Genomic DNA, 21949 nt, shown 5'->3' with positions numbered 1-21949 from the left:
CAGACAAGTCTTGGCTTAGCTCACTGACCTGCACCCTGAAGCCCCTCTGTAAGCCCCGCAGGCACACCCACAAGCATCTGCCTCAGTTCTGTGGCTTCTCTCTGTGCGCAAGCAGGCTCATGAGCCGGTGCACACCCTCTGTACCATTGCTGCTAGAAAGTATTACTACTATTTTTGAGCAGTTCTTCATTCTTTATACTTTTCTCAGACTTTACTTTTTTTTTTTTTTTTTTTTTTTTTTTTTTACCTCTGGGATACAATGTGAGGACTTAAAATGTATTAGTTCATGTATAATGAAATTAATTTATCTGTCTATTGGCTTTTTAAAAAATGTTTTGGTGGTTTTGGGGACTGAAAGTTAACCTTTTCAAAAAAGGAATCATTTTAATAGAATGTGTACAGCAAAGTACATAGAACACACATGTACAACAGACTTGAACTATTTTAAAGTGGACATCTGTCTAGAAGTCATATCTAGAACAGAGCTTCCAGTCACCCTTGAGGTGTTCACGTTCCAGTGATTCTCAGCTACAAACCCTTCCCCCCTGAGTTGCCTCTTATTTTATGTTCTCTCTTTGCTTAATAATCAAATGAATGTTTGTTTGGCTTGCCTTGCTTACCATTGTGCTACTGAGAGGCCTTTCCATGTTTTGTTGGCTAGTCTTGGTACTTTATATAAATAAAAGGAAACAAAACTAGAGGTTTGATGAAGGACTTGTTAGGTCCTAAAACTATGTGAAATGTTTATTTGTTCTTTCAGGATCCTAAATTTTCCTTGTTCAGTAAACCAGCAGCACACATAATATGCTGCAACATGTAATATGTTATATGTAAGACCAGTGGTTTCTGCACTCTGCAGAAATGCAACAGAATACAGAAGTAGGAAGGTACATGTGTGTGCATGGGAAGGGCCATGCTGGACAGACACTAGTCACATTTTATTAAGTGGCAAAAGTCACGTGAGAACAAGGAATGAGGACCTATTTTGGGGTGCAGGACCACATCCTCCCAGGATTTCTTCTGTGTCTATTAGGTAGGTTTTCCTTCCAGAGAGCTACACAAGCAATCCAAGTCCTCCTCCTTTGAAGATGGTGTTGGTCTTTAGATTACAGAAACTTGGCTTTGAATGACAGCCCCAAATCCAAGAAAATATTTCAAGGAATCCCAAGATTCAGGCTACTGGTTCCCTGGAACCAGAAAGGGCAGTAAAACACAGAGCAAAAGAAAAATAAAGCCACTGTGTCATCCAGCCTGGCCAAAAATTCCTGTCAAAGGGAATGCTTACATCATCAGTTTCACACTGACCTGAATCCTACATCATCACAGCCTCTTTATAAATGGAATCCACTGCAGATTGCAGCAGGAGGTATGAGCCAAGAAGCCTAACATTGAGCCCCCATGATTGTCCTGTACTGTGCAGAAGACCTATACTTGTATTACAGGTAGAGAAGCAGAGACTCAATGTGCAATGATTTCCCCAAGTTTACAACACCCAAAGAGACAGATTAAACTAAATCCCATCTAGTGGGATGGTCCAGCCCCCACTTTTAAACTCTTAAATCACAAAACATTCTGCTCCACAATTCCAGAATCCGTGAGCATTAGCTCAAACGGTGAGGTGGTTCTCTTTTTCATGGGAGTCCCTGATAGGCTCCGACTCCTCCATTCTGAGTCTGCTGCTGGGTGATTCATTTCCTTTAGATGTGGATATCCACATCTATAGAGCAGGCTATGGAGAGAACCAACTGACATTGTCACATTTCACCCATCTTGAACTAGGATCTGTTCAGAATGGAGGATGAGATGGTGTGGTTAAGTGTTCCACTTTGTTCTGTAAAGAGTGTCTCAGTCTGACACTCCTCCCCTCTTCTCCCCACCCTCCTGTTCCAGGCCTTGCCCCTGATCTTCAGCATTACTCCTAGGCCCCACACAGCAACCAGTGAGGCCATTGCTAACCCTTTCCACTTTACCCAGTAGAGTCCCACTCTAGCCTTTCTTTTCTCCAAAACACCTTACCTCTTCAGTTCCTGCCTCAACATGAACCAAAAATGCCCTCTTATCACCCCCTCTTTCCATGATGGACTCCTGTTCCCTCTAATGTTTGGCTCAAGTTCTCTGGGAAGTTTCTGAAATTCCACCTACCCCCCAATGTTCTGTTCTGTGCGGGTTGGCTCTCAGCTGTCAGTATACAACTACCTTACAAGTCTCTTGCCTATCATTTCCCTTCTCAAGACCTGGGCCCAGCACTGTCCAGCATGGAGCATGTTTCAGAAACACAGATGAAAACCAACTGTGTGTCAGTACGTAAGTCATAGGTGCACATCTGTTAATCAGCATTTGGGAGAGGGAGGCAGAAGTATCAGGAGTTCAAGTTGTCCTCAGCCACAGTACATGGCCAGCCTGAGTTACAACTTCAAAAAAAAATTAAGACAGTCTTTTCTAGCCCAGGTTGGCCTTAAATTTACTATCTAGTCAAGGATGACCTCAAACTTGCAGTCCTCCTGCCTCTTATCTCCCAAATGCTGGGATTTTAGGCCTAACCCACTATACCTGATTTATGTGCATGTTAGGCAAGCATCCTACAAACAGCTGCATTCCCAAGTTATTCCTTCCTAATGATCAGAACAGTCCACAAGCAGATGGACTACTACTGAGCATTCTGTCATCAGGTGAGTGACAGCTGCTGGAGCCAGGCAGAGCCAGGCATGGGTATGGCTTCCTACAGACACATACCATAGGAGCTTACACAGGCCACAGCACCTCTATCTATCACAGGCAAATCTAAGGCTGTGAGTCTGAGGCAGGTCCCAAATCCATGTTGCTTTGAGGACTAACGAACGCAGTGACCTTTGAACTGCTATATCTACTAATGTTCAGTGTGTCAAGTTACCTTCACATGCTCACTTTGTAATCCTAGCACCTGGAAAGCTGGAAAACCAGGCCAGAATGCGCTACATACTAAGTTCCAGGCCAGTCTAGGCTAGAGAGTGAGATCCTGTCTCAGAGAGGGGAGCGGGGGAAAGAAAAAAAGCAAGCAAACTCAAGACAAAACGATGTTCCTTGAGCCTCAAGCCCAGGGAATTGTAGCTTCAGGCCAGAGTTACAGCTCCTCAGACTCAGGGAGCTTCCGGACCCAGCCCTGAGCAACCCTGTTGAAACTGGGTCTGAGACGGAGAAGTTCTAAGCCACTGAAGGGCTCTGGGACAAAAGGGGTGCCTGCTTGGAAAATGGTCTCCCCTACGTGGGGTCCTCCAAATGGAACGGGGGTCCTGGAAAAAAAAAAACAGGAAAGGTAGGCTGTATGAAAGAGGGGTAACACACACGTCTATGACACCCCTCAGCCTCTTGAAGCCTCAGTTCTCCCTTCTAGGACAAGAAGTTCTATACTATCATTAACTGGTGTCCTTAGTTCTGTCCAGATCTGTTCCCTGTTGAAGTAAAGAGGAAGCTTCTAGTTAGGAGTGGCCTAGGCACAATTCCAGGCTCCTCTCCAGTCAGTGCCAGAAGAGAGCACTGGAAGGTGGATTTTTCATTCCTTTTCTTACTTCCCCACAACCTGGAGGACTTCCAGGAGCACTAGGAATCATCAAAACGCAAGTAAGAAGCAGAACCCAGTACATCCCCTCCCCTCACCCCATAAGACCTCCAAAGGAAAGAATGCTAAAGCTGATGAGATGGCAGGGACAAAGCCTCGCCTGCTGCTTTGGTTTGTGGGTAAATTGGTGCTTTTACCTCAGACGACAGATTAGCAGGATCTTTTTTTAACCTGAAAATGTGTGAACTGTTACCCAGCAATTCTATCTCTAAGCATATGGCTGGTGGAGGCTCCCAAGTGCGTGTGCGAAGAAGCAGACAGCAGGGCGTTAATAAGCGGGGAGCAGCCCGCGCCCTCTGATGTAGCGGTGGATAAGCCAGGGCCATAGAGCAGCTCAAGGGAAGCGGAATCATATGTATGCGGGCGGTGGGCTTCAAAGACACAGAATTGAGTGAAGAAAAGGCAAGCTACAAAATGAATCAAGAGTATTCGCACACACACTGTCTTGTAAGCAGCTGCCAGAACAAATGTTCTAGATCATAGGGCAGCCGGGCAGCCTGACAACCTCGACCGCTCTGGACTCTCCCCGATGCCCCTGCCTCTGGCTGTGCTCTCCCACACATCCACAATAAACTTTCTCCTACACCCCACCTACAAACGGTCATGTTCCTTTCTTTTCCTTTTTTTATTTAGTTATTTTTTAAAATTCATCTGGTGCCAAAACCCAGGACCAGTCACGTTTCCTTTTCCTTTTTATTTCTTTTTTTCCTTCACAGTTGGCTAATACTGTATGGAAATTTTGAAGCCTTTGGCTGGGAGAGAGCAGTGCCGGGCATTGAACATGGGGCCTCAGGCATGCTAGGCAAGTGCTGGATACCTCACTTTATGCACAGTCCTTTTATTTATTTTAAGAAATACAGGAAGCAGTATTCCTGTAGTTCCCTAAAGCAGAGACCAGTGGAAAAGCGGTTTGCTTCTGGGTGGAACTACAAACCTTAGCCAGGGCCTGGGCTCCTGCCAGGACAGTACTACTGCCGGACTACCGCAGCTAAACCCTACAGGAACAGACCTACCACTGTCTGAGCCCAGCAGGCCTCCCAGTCGGGACTAGGAGTCCAGTGTCTTGGCTGAGCCCTGCTTGTCTACCAGAGGGCTGTTCCTCCCCAGCCACCTCAATTGCTCCTTCCGTCCTAGAAGAGGCCTCCCTAGGACCCTCTTGCTTCTAGGGGAGTACCTCAGCTGCCATTCTGAGGCACTCAAGTGGCAAGTCTGCCAGGCAGAAAGCCAGCTGCCAAGACTGAGCACGCTATGACGTTGAATGAATGGTCCGACAGCTGCTGAAGGACCTAGTAGGGCTAGCAATTTGGTCTGGTGGAGAACTTGAAGGCTCTCACAGAGACACTTCTGCCCGGTCCTTCCAGTCAATGCGCGCAGTCAGCTGCTGAGGGCAGTGGGGCCCCTCTCCAGCTGTGTATGCTCAAGGACCCCATCCTTCCATCCTCTCTCCTAGGGCCTGGCTAGGTCCTCCCACAGTGTCTGCCTCTCTGCAGGTACCAAGGCTGGCGGCCTCCTCTCCGGGCCCTTCTTGTTCTCACTCACTGCAGCCCAAACCAGAGGAACGTGTTCAGAAACAGCCAGAGGACAGTGGGAACACCCCCAGATGGTGCCCCACTCCAGACCCGCCTCCATCTGGGACCCCTGCCTCTTCGTTGCCCCGTCTGCTTTCCCCATCATCGCTGCAGAGACAGCAATCGCAGAGGCAGCCCACCGCACATTAGCAGCCCAGGTCGCCTTATGGCATCTCCGTAGCCGCCTTGTGTACTTGGGAGTGCTTCATTTCAGAACACAGCTGCCCAGACGTTAAGTTGCTTGTTTGAGACCACACAGCCAGGTCTGGAACCTGCATTTAAGCCTGCATCGAGACCATACACTAAGACAATATAGGCCACTCCTTCAGCAGCCTTCATCTCTGGTGCTGTTTTCCTGCTTTCCACAGCCTCAGGGCCACCTTCCAAAAGCAGGGCGGGTCTAGACCTGGTGAGATCTGGAGGTATCCCCGGGGGACAGAGTTTGTGTGTCCATCCCAGATCTGGATAGAGAACAAGACAACCCAGACTTCCAGGACTTGAAGCCCTCCGGGTTCTTGGACTGAGCATGGGTTTCACATCCCTGAGCGTGGTCTCTCTTCCTTTGTAGAATGAGTGGCGCCTGTCCCTGTGGTAGCATGATGGGGTTGCGGCCCTTTCATCTTTTCCACACGCACTGACACACACGCACAGGCGCACGCTTACTGAACACCGGAAAGATGCGAGGCCCTATTCTAGTAAGATCTCAGTAAACCTCTACAAAGTGCTGGGGGCTAGAGCCAGCAAGCAGAAAAGCACCCAGGCCTCCCGACCCCGCGCAGCCTGGCTTTACTTGTTAAAGTTGCGATAGTCGCGGGGGATGGGAGTGTGGCTTCTGCTGCCATTCGTGTAGTCTTGGTAGCTGACGAACTCCTGCCACGGGCAACGGTAGCCTTTGGGGATGGCGGTGTGGTTGAACTTCTCAGGCGGGACGCCTTTCAGCGGCTCCGCGTAGCCTGGGGGTGGAACGGCGCTGGTGACATCTCTACCAGTCACTCACACTGCCACCTAGTGGGCAGGACTGGCAAAGGCGGGGAAGAGGAATGCAGAGAGGAGGAGAGGGCAGCCTCCTGATCCCAGAACTCCTGACCCCAGGGAGGGCTGGACCAGGGCTGTGTGACCAACCTGGACTCTTTGATAGGAGTCCCAGGACGTAGGCAGCTGCTCACCTGGCGCCAGGGCGCTTGGACTTCGGACCGATTCAGCCCCAGCGGCCCCCGGGTGGGCTGTCCAGGTGTCCCCAGGTGACTCATGAAACCCGTGGATTTCGGAGCCGTGGTTCTGCTGGTTCTGCTCCGCCGGGCCATTGGGAACCTGAGCACAGGGGTGGGCGCTCAGAGGGCGATGGCCAAGCCGCTCTCTAGCGGCCAGATCTCTTCCCGCAGCTGTCCCTGGGGAAAGGGGCCCTCCTTCTCACCGTCCCCTGCGTCCCCTGCGGCTCTCTGCCAGCCACTTTCCCTCGGGCACTTCCCGCCAGGATCTGTGGGCAAATAAAAGGGCAGGGACGCTCAGCAGAGCAAAAGGCCAGAATTTCATCACCTCCGCCTAAGGGATGGGGAGAGGGAATGAAGGACTGGGAAGCCCGGGGATGTAGGAAGGATGAGGTATGGTTCTTTACGACGGATGAGGCAGTGCCTGCGATGGAGAAGTAGCAGAAGCAATCACTGCTACTGTAAAGCCATCCGGGGTTTGTGTGTTGCTGAGGATGGAACCTAACGCGTCGTGCATGCTGGGCAAGCACTCAATCAACTGGGGCTACAGCATGCCCCGTATTCTTTGTCCATCAGCCAATGGTTCGGTGGCAGTGATTCTCAACCTGTGGGTCGCGACCCTGTCTGCAACCCTCTGTCTCCAAAAATATTTACATTATGATTCATACCAATAACAAAATTGCAGTTATGGAGTAGCAGCAAAAATAATTTTGTGGTTGGAGGTCACCACAACATGAGGAGCTGTATTAAAGGGCCACAGCAGCGGGAGGGTGGAGAACCAGTGTTCTAGGCCATCTCCTTCTATATTTCCCACCCGAAACCAACCTGAAGTCTGAACTGCTTCTGACATGAGGTAAATAGCCCGTGGCATAATCTAGTGAGGGCAAAAAAGTGACACCGCACTCCACCCACAAAGATCCTCACTGGTTTTAGAATAAACACTGGCTCCCTCTTGGCCTCGGTTTCCCCAGGAGCCCTTGTCGGCTTACTCACACCCTGCAAGCTTTCTGACAGCTCAAAGGTGAACTTCTGCACCCGGCGCTGCCTCTTCTGAAAGAGCAGGGATCCCCGGTTGTTTCGCAGAGACAGCTCCTCTATCATCAGGTCCTGGGGTACACTCAGCTTCTTTCCCAGGTCCAGTGAAGGGACTGTGGGAGAGGTCAGGGAGGGCTCTTACTATCCCACCTCAAGGCGGCTTCGCCACAACCCCCTGCCACAACCCCCGGGCACCACCACACCTCATGCTTGCCAGCACTAGGCATTATCATTCCTTGGAATGTTTGCCATCTGAGGGCTAAAAAGACACCTCAAAGCCGGGGCGTGGTGGCTCTGCACACCTACAATCTCAGTACTCAGGGAGGCAGAAGCAGGGGGATCTCTGTAAGTTCAAGGCGAGCCTGGCCTACAAAGTGAGTCCAGGACAGCCAAGGCTACACAGAGAAACCCTGTCTCGACACCCCCTCACACACCAAAAAGGTCTGGAGAGATGGCTCAGAGGTTAAGAGCACGGGCTGTTCTTCCAAAGGTCCTGAGTTCAATTCCCAGCAACCACATGGTGGCTCACAACCATCTATAATGATGTACACCTCTTCTGGCCTGCAGGTGTACATGCAGGCAGAACACACTATATATAATGAATAAACAAACAAATCTTTTTTTAAAAAACACCACAGAGATTGGTGCACACATGCTCAGTAATACTGTATGCTGTTTGGGATATTCTTGGTCATTTCCTTTGCACCTCTTTGCCTATTTTGGTAGTGAGAAAGGATCACACTCTTAAGATTTTTGTTGTTTTGTTTGTGTTGTTGTTGGTGGTAGTTTTTTAAAAAAAAGCCACAATAATAGATAGTAAAAGAAAGGGAATGCTTCTGACCAGAGCCACCGTGAAGGTGGCGAAGCCATTCACCAAGAAGGGGAGCCTGAGGGAGGAGATGGTTGAGGGCAAGTTGAGGAGTTTGGTTTTAGACATGTTCTCTAAGTTTTACTTATTTATTTATATTTATTTTTGGTTTCCGAGACAGGGTCTCGTGTAGCCCAGGCTGGCCTCAAACTTGCTTCCTACCTCCATCTCTCTTTTATTTAAAGATTTATTTATTATGCATACAATGTCTATCTGCAAGAGGGCACCAGATATCTTTATAGATGGTTGTGAGCCACCATGTGGTTGCTGGGAATTGAACTCAGGACCTCTGGAAGAGCAGTCATTGCTCTTAACCTCTGAGCCATCTCTCCAGCCCACCTCCATCTCTTGAATGCTGACATTACAGATATATCCCAGCAGGCACAGCTTTGTCTTTTTAATTTTAAAAAATTTAACATTATTAAAACAACATAAGTGTGCATGAACGTTATAAGGTACAGCTATAAGAAAAAAGAAAATGCCATCACCTACCATACAGAGGTGTACACCATTTCCTGTACATCCCATACAGTGTACATCACTTCCTGCTTTTCAATAACTGTATACTTACATAGAATTTAATGAAGTCATAGCAAAAATGTTTTGTGCTGTGATTTATCAAATAGTTCCCCTTTCCAACTGAATACACTTGGGCTGGTTGGTTGTTGTTTTTTTGTTGTTTTTTTTTTGTTGTTGTTGTTTGTTTGTTAGTTTGTTTTAGGATTTTTTTTTTTTTTTTTTTTTTTTTGCATTGGTCCAGTCAATCTGACACAAAACAGGGTCATCTGGGAAGAGTGAATCTCAACTGAGAAAATTTCTACATCAGATTAGCCAGTAAGCGAGACTGTGGGACATATTCTTGCTTGGTGTGGTGTCATCCCCACTGTGCTACCCCTCCCTTAATGGTATGATCATGTGGGATCTGTGGCCTGAGATGGATATCAAGGGGTGATGGAGACCTCGGGCAATGGGTAAGTATGTTGAGAAACAGATTTCTCAGGAGGCAGGCTTCACTGAGCAGCTAATTTCACCGGGGGAAACAAAGGCTACTGACACCCTTGGGAGTGTGTAGAGGCTTTGGGGGTAAGTGTACACCATTGGCCAGGGCCAGGGTGCTGGGAATGCCTTATATGCATGAAGAGGAATTCCAGGTGCTTGCTGGACATGGCCTTGTAAGGAGAGAGGAAGTTAACCTGTAAGCTGGCCATGCAGGCTCAGGGCAGAGAGGAAGGAGTCTTATGCCTACTGGTCTCAGGACAAGATTTTCAGGGTTTGGACACACCTCGACCTCGCTCTTGCTCCAGGCTGGTTGCCCCGTTCTCACAGCTCCTTGGCCTCACAATGTGGGAGGGCCCAGTCCATTGCGGATGATCCTAACTCTGGGCAGATGGTCCCAGGGTGGTATAAGAAAGCAGTCTGAGCAAGCCAGTAACCCACACTCCTCCAAGACTTCTACCTCAGTTCCTGCCTCCACATTCCTGCCCTGATTTTCCTCCATGATGGACTGTAATCAAGACATATAAGCCAAATAAATCTTTCTTGCCTCAAGTTACTTTTGGGTAGGTGTCTTTATTACAGCAGTCCATAAAGTAAACTAAGACGTTTTTGCTTTGCCTAAATTACTGTGTTAGTCAGGGTTTTATTGCTGTGAGAAAACACCATGACCAAAACAAAAACAAAAAAAACAAGTTGGGAAGGAAAGGATTTGTTTGGCTTACACTTCTAGATCATACTCCATCATTAGAGGAAATCAGGACATGAACTCAAGCAGGGCTGGAACCTAGAAGCAGGAGCTGATGCAGAGGCCATGGAGGGGTGCTGCTTACTGGTTTGCTTCCCATGGCTTGGTCAGCCTGCTTTCTTACAGAACCCAGAAACACCAGCCTGGGGATGGCCCTGCCCACCATAGGCTGGGCCCTCCCACACTGATCATTAATTGAGAAGATGCCTTACAGCTGGATCTCATGGAGGCGTTTTCTCAATGGAGGCTCCTTTCTGATGACTCTAACTTGTGTCAACTTGACACACAAACCCATCACTGTTAAGCTACAACCCTTCTTTTCTTATTTATCTCCAAGATCTCACATTAAAAGCATAACTAGCTTTAAAAGTCCCACAGTCTTTACAAATTCAAGCAAATTAACATAGAGGTGGCCTTCGTTCACGTTGTATTTAGGAGTGTCTGTATATTTCCAGACTGTTAATTGCTGAACCAGCAGTGAGCTAAATGTTAACTGATTCTGGTATTGTCATTTCCATTGAAAAACTCCTGTCTCAATGTTGTGTAAAATTTACTTCCTAATTATCTTTGGTTAATAAAGAGGCTGAAAAGCCTATGACTGGGCAGACAGTAGGCAGGATTTCCATTCCCAGTTCCCAGCCTGTGGGTTCCAGGTAGAGAGAGAAAGAGGGAGAGGGTCACTGGGCCATGAGGAGTCACCATGAGGACAAAAATGAAGCCGAAGTGGCTGAGGCAAGACTGGATGGCAATAGCATGGAGCACGTGGCTAGGAAGTAGCCAGGCTAGCATAGACAGTTTAGAATAGATCTACATTCTAAGCACCCAGTGATGGTGCTTGAAGCTTATTAATAAATGTTAACAGCTCTCTGTCTCATTAGTTGGGAACTAGAGCAGATGTAGAAAAACACCTTAACTACAACACATTAAAATTCTAATTCCCTTAAAAATATCTAATCTTGCCAGGTGCAGTGGCATATGCTTGTAATCCCAGAACTTGGGGAGGCAGATGCAGGAGGATCTCTGAGAGTTCGAGGCCAGCCTGGTCTACAAAGTGAGTTCAGGATAGCCAGTGCTATGCAAAGAAACCCTGTGTCAAAACAAAACAATCTGTCTAAAAATTGAAAATCTCTTTTAAAAGTTCAAGGTCTTTCAGGTGTAGACACCTGTAAAAATCAAAATCAATTAAATACCTTCCTCAAGAGGGAAGAAGCAGGGCACAATCACAAGCAAAACTAAACTCCAACAGTATAAATAACTCAATGTCCAATGCCCTGGGGTGTACACATGATCTCCTGGCTCCTCCGGAGGGCTTGGGTCATTTCTCCAGCTCTGCCCTCTGCTGCACACAGCTTGTTGTCTAGGCTCTGACTGGCTCCACACCACTGCTGCTGCAGTTCTTGGCAGTTGTTCTACAGTACCGGCATCTTCAAAATTTCTGGGGTCCCTTGCTGCAACTGGATGCACTTTCACCGATAGCCTGTCGGAGGCTCTCTTCTTGGTGCCAAGCCTCAATTTCTTTGCATGGCCTCTTCAGTCCTGGGCCACTGAGGCTGCACCTTTACTGGTGGCCCCTCCTGATTTCTCACAGTGCCAAGTGTCAGCTGCTCTCCATGGCCCCTTCATGCTTTCAAAACCCGTACCACCTGGGTGACTGTTACACATTACCAAGTCTGGCTGCAACCTTGGCCACCTCTGGAACACAGCTTCTGTGTGCACTCAGGAAACACTTCTCAGAAGATTTTATCTCAGTGATGCTGGTCTCTTCCTAATCACAGTTAATTTCTTAGCTCTAACTAACCAGCATCAATTGTCCCAGTAACAAAAAGGTTTCAGTTTAGTAGTTCTGGTATCTTGTTTATAACAGCTGATTCTTCAACCCCAGCTAACCAGAACCACAGAATCTTAAATCAAAGTCACAAATGGCCCTGATAGAGTCTTTAATCTTCCCTCTGAAATTTTACAAGCCAGGGCTCCATCTTCTACACTGCCCTCAACATTATCTTCCAAGCTTATCTACAGAACATTCCACTGAGGTCTCAAACCACTGGGTCCTTCTATCCCAAAAGTCCAAAGTCCTTCCACAATTTTCCCCAAAACACGGTGAGGTCCCACCACATTGGTACCAATCTGTCTTAGGGCTTCTGTTGCTTCGACAAAACAGCATCACCAAAAAGCAAGTTGGGAAGGAAAGGGTTGTTTGGCTTACACCTCCATATCAGAGTCCATCATTGGAGGAGGACAGGACAGAAACTCAAGCAATGCAGAAGCTGATGCAAAGGCCCTGAAGGGGTGCTGCTTACTGGCTTGCTTCCCATGACGTACTTAGCCTGCTTCCTTAGAGAACCTAGGACCACCAGCCCAGGGATAATTGGGGGCCGTGCAAGAGAAACAACAGCTTTAGAACTCATGGAAATTGGCCCACTGTGTTAGCTCAACCACGATGGTGTGTCTCAGAGACATGGAGCCCCAAGGACTATGTGTCCTGAGGACTTGATGCTGTTAATAGAGCATCATTCTGCTTGTTGCTCTTGTGGTCTCCATATCCTTCCTAATCTATAAGTTGTGTGAAAACTCTAAGGGAGCTGCCAGCCTCTCACTAGGGCAGTGTCACTGGTACTTACAATAACAGGGATTGATCTTTTTCAAGCATTGCTGCTGGAGCAGATTAATGATCCATGTACCGCCGTCAGAAAAACAAACAAACAAACAGACAAACAAACTTAGAGATGTAGATTGTTAGCAATGTTCACCACCCTTAAGAATTTAGAGATGTAGATTGTTAGTAAAGTTAGGGTAAGATGTTTTGCTAGTGGCTTTGATGGAGAAACAAGTAGGGAACAATTTGAAGTTCATAAAGGCACACTCTTAATAGTTGAGCTAGGAATTTTTGAGGCCCAGGAGCAAGAAAAATGGCAGCTCAACTAGTACAAGCTGACACGCCTCTCTCTTGCTAAAGCCGGCTGGTGAGCAAGGTGATGATTTTTTGAACTCATTTTTGCCCTCAGCTTCCTGATATGATTTAATAAAAAAATTGTTAATGAGTAGATGTGCACACTGAGGATTTAAAGTAGAAATGATTGTTTGTTTCTTATATGTGAGTCTAGATATATGATTCTTTTAAGATTTTTATAAGATTAATTTTTAAGATAAATAATAAAATAATTGATCCTTTCTTTGTAACCACAAATTGCAACCTTCCAGTAAGAGAAACTGGCTGAGAAAGTTACTTTGCTTGCTTACATTTTACTAATCTATAACAAGTTGCTTAGTTATGAATATATCTGGGTTCATTGGAATAATTTGTTTTTCTTTTTTATTATTTATATATTTATTACAATTCATTCACTTTGTATCCCAGCTGTAGCCCCCTCCCTGGTCTCCTCCAGCACCACCCTCCCTCCCTGTTCTCCTCCTATGCACCTCCCTAAGTCCACAGATAGGAGAGGTCCTCCTCCACTTCCCTCTGACCACAGCCTATTAGGTCTCATCAGGACTGGCTGCATTGTCTTCCTCTGTGGTCTGGTAAAGCTGAACCCCCCTCAGGTGGAGGTGATCAAAGAGCAGGCCACTCAGTTCATGTCAGAGACAGTCCCTGTTCCCATTACTAGGGAACTCACTTGGAGACTGAGCTGCCATGGGCTACATCTGAGCAGGGGTTCTAGGTTATTGCTATGGATGGTCCTTGGTTGATTCATCAGCCTCTGCAAAGACCCCTGGGCCTTTGTTGCTCTCCTTGTGGACAGCAACAAAGATTTTCTGGCTTTGTTGCTCTCCTTGTGGAGTTCCTGTTCCCTCCAGGTCTTTCTATCTCCCTCTTCTTCCATAACATTTCTTGCACTCTGCCCAAAGTTTGGCTATGAGTCTCAGCATCTGCTTCAATACCCTGCTGGGTGCAGTCTTTCAGAGGCCTTCTGTGGTAGGCTCCTGTCCTGTTCCCTGTTTTCTCCCTCTTCCAATGTCTATCCCCTTTGCCTTTCTAAATGAGGATTGAGCAACTTCCCTAGGGTCCTCCTTCTTGCTTAGCTTCTTTAGGTGTACAGATTTTAGTATGTTTATCCTATGTTTTCACCCATAATGCATAAAACATTTGAACATGTGAGGGTATTTGGAAACATGTTTTTCTACTTATACCCATTGTAATCATTCACATAAAGGAAAATAGATTGTAACCACATTGTGATTTTTATACTGCTTGAACAATTTTGCTGGGATATATAAGCCGTGGGAGAAAAAATAAAATTGTTGGAGCTTGCTTGTTAGAGTTTGATCCATCCACCAAATGCATATATGTATATATGTTTATATGTATATACGTAAAGTTGTTGGAGCTTGCTCATTGGAGCTTTGCTCCATCCACTCAATGTCTATATGTGTATATATGTATATAAGTGAAGTTGGTTGGAGCTCTGCTCTATCCACCAAATGAGTGTGTGTGTATGTATGTATGTATGTATGTATGCATGCATGCATTTATGTATGTGTGTATATGTATGTGTATGAGTGAAGTTGTTGGAGCTTGTTGAAAATTGCTTCATCCACCATGTGTGGGGGGTAGGGGTTGTTTGTGGGTTTGTTTGTTTGTTTATTTTTTTTCGAAACAGTGTTTCTCTGTGTAGCCTTGGCTGTCTTGGACTGCTTTATACACCAGGCTGGCCTCAAACTCACAGATATCCTCCTGCCTCTGCCTCCTGAGTACTGGGATTAAAGGAGTGTGCCACCATGCTTGGGTGTGTGTAAGATTCTTTCCCCCCTCCCACCCCTTTTTTTTGCCAGCTCCCAAAGAGTTTCTCCCTGGCCACAAGGACTACTTCGATGGCCCCAATGAATCAAGCTCTGTCCCCTCAGAGAAAAGTCAGCTGAGTGATCAATCACCTGACCTGTCGAAGCTGGCTTTTGCCAAAGATGGCACGACCCACCACGGCCTGGGCCTCCCTCACTGGTCACTGATTGGGGAAATGCCTTACAGCTGGATCTCACAGGGGAATTTTCTCAACTGAGGCTCCTTCTTCTCTGATTATTCTGGGTCAAGTTGACACACAAAACCAGCCAGTCCAGTTACCTAGTTTTATTCAAGCTCTCCCAATTATCTCAAAACTTGGGAATATTTTGGGGAGGTTAATGAGAAAGGACTGTGTCCAAGGCCAGGCTGGGCTATATTGTAAGTGCCTGTAAAAACCACAAGCAACAACAACAAAGGCACCTTTTTCTACAGGGCAGTGGTGGCACATTCTTTAATCCTAGCATCGGGGAGACAACTCTGAGTTCGAGATCAGCCTGGTCTACAAAGCAAGTTCCAGGAGAGCCAGGGCTACATAGAGAAACTCTCTCTAGAGAAAAAAAATTAATGACTTATTTACTTGTATTTTCTGTGTACAGGTGTTTCTGCCCGCATGGATGTGAACCACATCCACACAGTTCTTGCAGTGGGCAGAAGAGGGTGTTGTGCACATGCCATCCTTCACCCTGGAACTGGACTTAGACAGCATCGCGCTGCCTTGAGAGTGCTAGGAATTGAACCTGGGACCAAGAGCAAGAGCAGCTGGTGTTCTTAAATGCCAGGCCATGTCTCTGGACCCTATTTGTGGTTTAAATCAGGGCTCGAGAGGCACATGGTTCTTATTTGGTTGCTATGTTTCTTAAATATCATTTAACCCAAAACAACGCCTCTCCTGTTCTTTCTTTTTTTTTTTCTTCCTTTCTTCCCCTCTCCTGTTCTTTCTTTTTTTCTTCCTCTCTTCCCCTCTCCTTTTCTTGTTTGAAGAAACTAAGCAGCCGCACAGCTGCAATCAGAACATCCTGCATCCTGCTTCTGGCTCATTGCTCCCTTGCTCCACTGTGGGTTTTCTCTTGAGCCCTCTTCAGCCATATTTTCACAGCCGAATGCTCTACAGACACTGCTTTAGTGGAGATTACCACCGACCCCAACCTGGCATCTCCGATGGTCAGTTTTCAGGTCTCATCTGGTTTGACACATCAGCAGAATTTGATTTCTTGGACCATCTCTTGTCTCTGAAGTCTTTTGAGTGCCCTTTCTCTGCATTTCTTCTCTGCATTACTAGGTTCCCTAGTTTTCCGGGGTATTTTTCTCCACTACTTAAACTGGGCTGAGTCGTTGGCTCTGTCTGTTTTGCTTTCTCCCTGAATACTTTAAGCCTCCCAGCTTAAAATATTCACCTGACACAAGAGGCTCTGTGTCTGATTTTTAGTGTGTGTGTTGACTGTTCTGGAACTCGCTGTGTAGACCAGGCTGGCCTCAAACTCAGAGATCTGCCTGCTTCTGCCTCCTAAGTGCTGAGATTAAAGTCTTGTGCCACCACTGTCCAGCTTAAAAACTCTAAAAACTGTTAAATGTAAGAAATAGGAATATAGACTAGCTCTTAGATGGCACTAAATAAGTACTGCTGATTCTGTCCAGTATGCTAACTTTTTGTGACAAATAGAGAATGCTATTTTCCTTCCTCTGATTGTAGACATGGGAGTGAGGGGGTGACATTTTCTTTAGGGAAAGTGTCACGGCGCTCTTCTGCATTAATTTGGGAACCATTAATAAAGGTGGACTGTGGGACTTGTATTCTACTTCCCTTTGTGTTTGGAAAGTAAAAATGTTAGAAAGAAAAGTATGGACGGCTGCTCTGAAAGGCTGTGGCCGCAGGCATTTGTGGAATCAGGAAGCTGGCAACGCAAAAGAGGGAGGGAAAACAGCAAAAGAATGTTCTTGAGAGAAAGTGGGCGTCCACAGCCCAGCTGCTGAATTGGATCCCCAGGTACCAGCACAGTCCATCAAGATCCCTATCAGGAAAGTGGAGAACAGGCTGGCACAGATGAAAGAAAATAGATGGATGTGGCAGAGGGCCCCTGCACGTGTTCTGCGTTAGCCACTTCACTCTTCTCCTTGTGACAGTGAGGAAGGCCAGCAGCCAAGACAAAGATATGGGAGGAGATAGTAGAAACTTTCAGGGACTGGGGTTGCCAGAATCATCCAAACTCACGGCATGGGAGAGCGCACAGACTGCAGACAGGTGGATGCAGCTGCCAGCGGCACGGGACAGGCACAGGTGCCACCAACCACTCTGTTCTTAACAGACACACTAAGAAAGGGAGGCGAGTTTGTTTGTCATTCTGTCAACAAGTATTTGAAAACAAGGAGTGTTTGGTACACACCTTGTAGTCCCAGCACCTAAGAAGCAGGAGGATCAAGAGCTCAAAGTTATCCTTAGCAAGCAAGGAACAAAACAAATCCTAGGACAGTGCGAGCTACAGGCAACCTTGCTGTAAAATAACACACAGGAACATCAGCCCCAACAAAAGCTCCAGACACCCCAGGAACATTTTCTACATGATGGGAATGAACACATAAAAATATACTTTGTGTTAAAGGGTGGGCACTTTCTGAAAAGTGTGTCTCCTACCATTCCATTTACATATTACAAATACAGTTAAGCTTGGACATGAATTGAAGACTTCATGGAGTCATCCAAATATTAGCAGTGACTGTGGGACACAGGATATAAGCTGTTTAAAGTGTTTCTGGTCACTTTTTCTCTTTTAGAAAGTTTATTTCTTTGTTTTGTGTATGTGTGCCATACATATGTGGAAGGGTATGGGGGTGTATGCCCATGAAGAAACCAGAGGAAGACTTCAAGTATTTACCTATACCGACCTCTGCCTTTCAGCCTTGAGACAGGTTCTCTCGCAGAACTGGAAGCTCACGGCTTAGGCCAGGCTGGCTGGACCCTTCTGTCCAGCGCAAGGACCCTTCTGTCCCTGGTTCTGGGTGACAGGCACTTGCCCCCATGCCCAATGATTTTTACATGGGTGCTAGGGATTGGGACTCAGGTCTCTATGCCCATACAGCAAGGACTTTCTACCTGCTGAATCATCCCTCCCTGCCCCTATTGTCACTGCCCACAAGGAGTCCGGGCTGGACTTGAACTACAGCTAAGTTATATCCTCAGTCAGTCCTTTGCACACTCCGGCTATTCTCTGGAGTGCCCACTTAAGGAAAACTTTGGGATTTCCAGCATGAACTGGCTGGATAAATATGACATGTTCCAAACCACGACGAGCTAAGGAAGCAGGTGCAAGTTAACTCGTCCCAGGACGAAGAGAATCCTGTGGTATGCTGCTAAGTGAAAAAGAAAGCCAGCTGGAGAACATGATCCATGCACATGCATTCAGATAAAAATGTTGAGCAGAAGAATTCACAACAGTATGCGAATGGTGGTTAATATATTCAAATTGTTTTGTTATGAAGAACTTTCAAAGCCATTCAGGTGTATTTCGTTTGAATTTTTTGAAAAAATTATTATTTTGTGTATAGAGGTTTGGCCTGAATGTATGTGTGCACAGAATGCATACAATATCCACAGAGGCTAAAAGAGAGGGTGAGAGCCCGTAGAACTGAAGTTACAAGCAGTTGTGAGCCCCTACGTGGATGATGGGAACTGAATCCCGTTGACTGGAAGAATAGCCGGTGCTCTTAACCATTGTGCCAATCTCTGGCCACTTTTATATTTTAACTAGATATGTTATTTACAAAACCACAATAGAAGCAATAGATCTGGAGACAGAGACCACCTCCCAGTCATGACCCCCTGGCTCCTCAGAGCCCTCTTTCTGTTCTGTAGAAAGGGAATGATAACATGTAACTTAGAGCTGTTGCAGCTCAGCTGGCTAAATGCATAAACGTTTTTAACGTAGTGTCTCACCCATAATGCCCAGCAGTAACGGTAAGTGCTTTTGATTGTTGCTGCTTTTTTGTTTGTTTCTCTGTTTGATTTTTCAAGACAGGGTTTCCTTGGCTCTCCTGAAACTCGCGCTGTAGATGAGGCTGAATCTAAGAGCTTGTGGCATGGCCCCACCTCCAGTGCCGTGTTTCTCTCTGCTCTCTGCTGTGCTTAAAGATGTTTTCTGTAAGTGCCCTGCTCAGGCTGCCTGCCACCATGCTCCCCCCTCCATTATAGATTCTCCCTCTGGAACGGTCAACCACAACAGACTTCCTTCTGGATTTTGCCTTTGGCTGTAGTTCCTTGTCGAAACAACAAAAGATAACTAGTACAGCGTCTCGAAAAACAACTACATCTGGTATAAATTGCGTGTGTCGATAATTTGTGATTAACTACATAGACAAGAGACATGAAATGCACTGTGTAAATCCTCCAGGTTCAGCGGCAATACTTCACAGAGTTTGTATACATGAACACAGGGAGTCATGGAGGGCACAGGCTGGGAGTATGACTCAGTGCTAGAGTGCTCATGCGGCAAACATGGGACCCTGAATGTGATCTTCAGCACTCAAAGATGGCAACAGCAAAAAGGAAAGAACGCACAAGGCAGGTAAAAAAAATAACCCACAAATTAACACACACACACACATATAGCACTCTCTAAGGTCGTTGCCAGCTAATGGCAAGTTTAAGGCCAACCTGAGATATATGCTACCTTGTCTCAAACAGTTTTTTTTTTTCTAAAAATAAATTTTGTGCATCACAACATAATTGTTGAGTCCTTCAGTTTCTAACCAACACTTAGCAACAGAGGACCTCTGGAGCAAGTATTTATCAGCGTGTCTCTGTTGCCATCCGGGCCAGTCACCTGGGCACTTGTTCAGAAGGTATGAGCCTCATCCAGTCTGCTGCAACGAACCATAGTCCCAGGAGTGGATGCCATGGATATGGATTTTAACCAGCAACACAGAGCCATTGAGGTCACACGAAAGCTTGAAACTCACTACTTAGTTGGATTCGTTTTTAGAATATTTGAAGTGCTCTAATAAACTCCATGATTATAATGGGAGTTCTCAAAGGGACCTTGTAAAGTTGCCAAACATGGGCTTAATTTAGGCGATTTGTTCACAAAATCGAGCTAGATTTTAGTAAAATGGTTTGAGTCCATCTGAGCCACCTTCCCTCCAGTCCCCCCATGCCCCAGAAATGGGGCTGGGCTACATGTCCTGCCCCCAAGGCCTGAGACCCACAATTGAGCTGAATCTAGGAACAATCCTTGGAGGGCAGTTGGGCCTCAGAGAAGGCTGGGAACAGGGTGGTCTTGGAACCTAGACCCAGACTGGGGTACTTAGCTGTAGTGAAGATAGAATAAGTTCCCACAAAAGCCTCAGAAAGTATCCCAGCTCAGTGGCATACTTCATAGACATGTCTAGCATGGGGCTGCTGTGAAGACCCTACTTACTTGCCAGGCCTGAGGCCAGCAGGCCTTAATGGCCATAATCTGAGGTCAAGAGGACTCTGAGGAATTCGGAGGGCTAAATCCAACTTACCTGGTTCAGCAAGGTCCCCCATGACAGCCACCACTGGCTCCTTCTGCTCCTTGGGGATCATCCTGTGGAGGAGAAACTCCCACAAATGGACCAAGAAGCCTCCTCTTTCTCCCAGACCTCTAAGTTCTCGCCACCCAGTCCCAGCCCTGAGCTGACGACCATAGTCACAAGCAAAGGCCAGAGAAGTTGAGGGGCCTCTGAGATCTCTTTATGAAGGAGAAGACTGTGGGCCAAGGAGGCCATACAAACCAGAGGCTAGTCTTCCGGGAAGTCACTCTCTTTAAGGGCTTCTCCCTGGGGTCTGTCCCCATGCTTGGGCCTTCGGGGTGGGGTAGGTGGGACCTCAGGCACAATTGTTACCTGCTCACCTAAGAGCTCTAACTGGAGGCTGGAAGAGGTTGGGGATCATGAGTCAGGCCAGGGGTATCCTGGGGTCTGCACGGTGGTACTTGGTCCTGAGGCTGGTTCAATAAGATGGGCAAACCCATCACATCCTCCCCATCTCTCCACCTTTGGGCTGCTTCCATTGCAGCAGAGCTACCTCAGATAAACACCACTAAAACCACCCAACTCTACCAGCTCCATCTTAACAGGGCCCTTTGAAACATTCTCCCTGCCCACCTGTCTTACCTCAGTTCCCAGCAGCACCTCACACTCCCAGCCCTCAGCTGTCCCTACCTGCCATGTCTTCTCTTACTCTTCCTTCATCCCTCTCTTTCATTTCTTAGTGCTTTCCAGGAATCTTGAAGCAGATTGACAAATGCAGTCCCCTAAGAACCTGTGTGAGTCCCCACCCAGTTTCCCTTGCAGGGGTCAGAAAAGGGAAACCAAACTTGAGCTCCTCATCCCTGCCCACCCATCAGTGCCTCTCTCCTTGGCTTTTGGGTCTTTCCATACTCCATTTGTGTCCCCATACCCAACAGGGCCCTTGAGAACACTGACTGAGCTGAGTCCAATGGGGTCCCTTGACTTTCCCTGCAAGTATGGACAAGCAAATCACCATCTCTGTGCCTCAGTTTCCCCCTTTATAATTTAACAATGTTGGTTGGACTAAACTATAGGAATGAGCTACAGGACATCCACGGACCTCTACAACTGAATGCAAATCTGAGCATGTCCGTACACAGTTGAAGGTTAGGGTCCCAAGATAATTGACAAGTGCCAACTGAGACTTATGTGAGTTAGAATGCCATAGCCCTCAGATATGTCCCCAGATAAACATTCACAGGATCTGGGAAGGGTCCCAAACTTACAGTCAGGGAGTTGTTTCTCTGCAGGGCTGAATGATCCTAAAGGCTGAGCAAAGCCAGCATCAACCTCTCCCTCACCTTTAACCCCAGCCTTCCTTCCCACTTGATGTCCAGAAGCCTAGAGCTTGTCACTCCCTTCCTCCTAATGCAGGCCCTAGGCTGCTGTGAGGCCCAGGCTCCACAGATCCCCTGCAAGGCCCTGAAAATTTGCCTTATCTCCTGGGCCCACTCCTGCTAAGTCCCAAGAGCTCCCAAAGATGAGAGGATGATGTCTGTACCTGATGGAGCCACAGTAGGTGGGAAGGAATATCAGACCCTCAAGATTAACACCTCAGTCGGGGAGCTGGAGTTGCGTGGTCAGTGTCTGTTGCAGTAGTGGTCAGCGGTCAGCGAGCAGGGTGTGCCTAC

At 47.0% G+C, this 21949-nt stretch overlaps 1 protein-coding gene across 1 annotated transcript; it reads right to left on the bottom strand.

The window, feature by feature from the left end:
• Window positions 1-209: 209 nt before the first annotated feature.
• On the bottom strand, window positions 210-20352 carry Myoz3 (myozenin 3). Its single transcript, XM_021633664.2, has 6 exons — window positions 20292-20352; window positions 7365-7519; window positions 6578-6640; window positions 6330-6474; window positions 5954-6116; window positions 210-3269 (listed from the first exon to the last, which is right to left on the bottom strand). Exons 1-6 carry the CDS (start codon window positions 20350-20352, stop codon window positions 3101-3103), a joined length of 756 nt encoding a protein of 251 aa, XP_021489339.1. The 3' UTR covers window positions 210-3100.
• Window positions 20353-21949: the final 1597 nt, after the last annotated feature.

Source organism: Meriones unguiculatus, chromosome 2 (assembly GCF_030254825.1).
Source record: "Meriones unguiculatus strain TT.TT164.6M chromosome 2, Bangor_MerUng_6.1, whole genome shotgun sequence".
NCBI classification, from domain to species: domain Eukaryota; kingdom Metazoa; phylum Chordata; class Mammalia; order Rodentia; family Muridae; genus Meriones; species Meriones unguiculatus.
The sequence above is the reverse complement of the archived record's forward strand: the minus strand, read 5'-3'. Positions and strand labels throughout refer to the sequence as shown.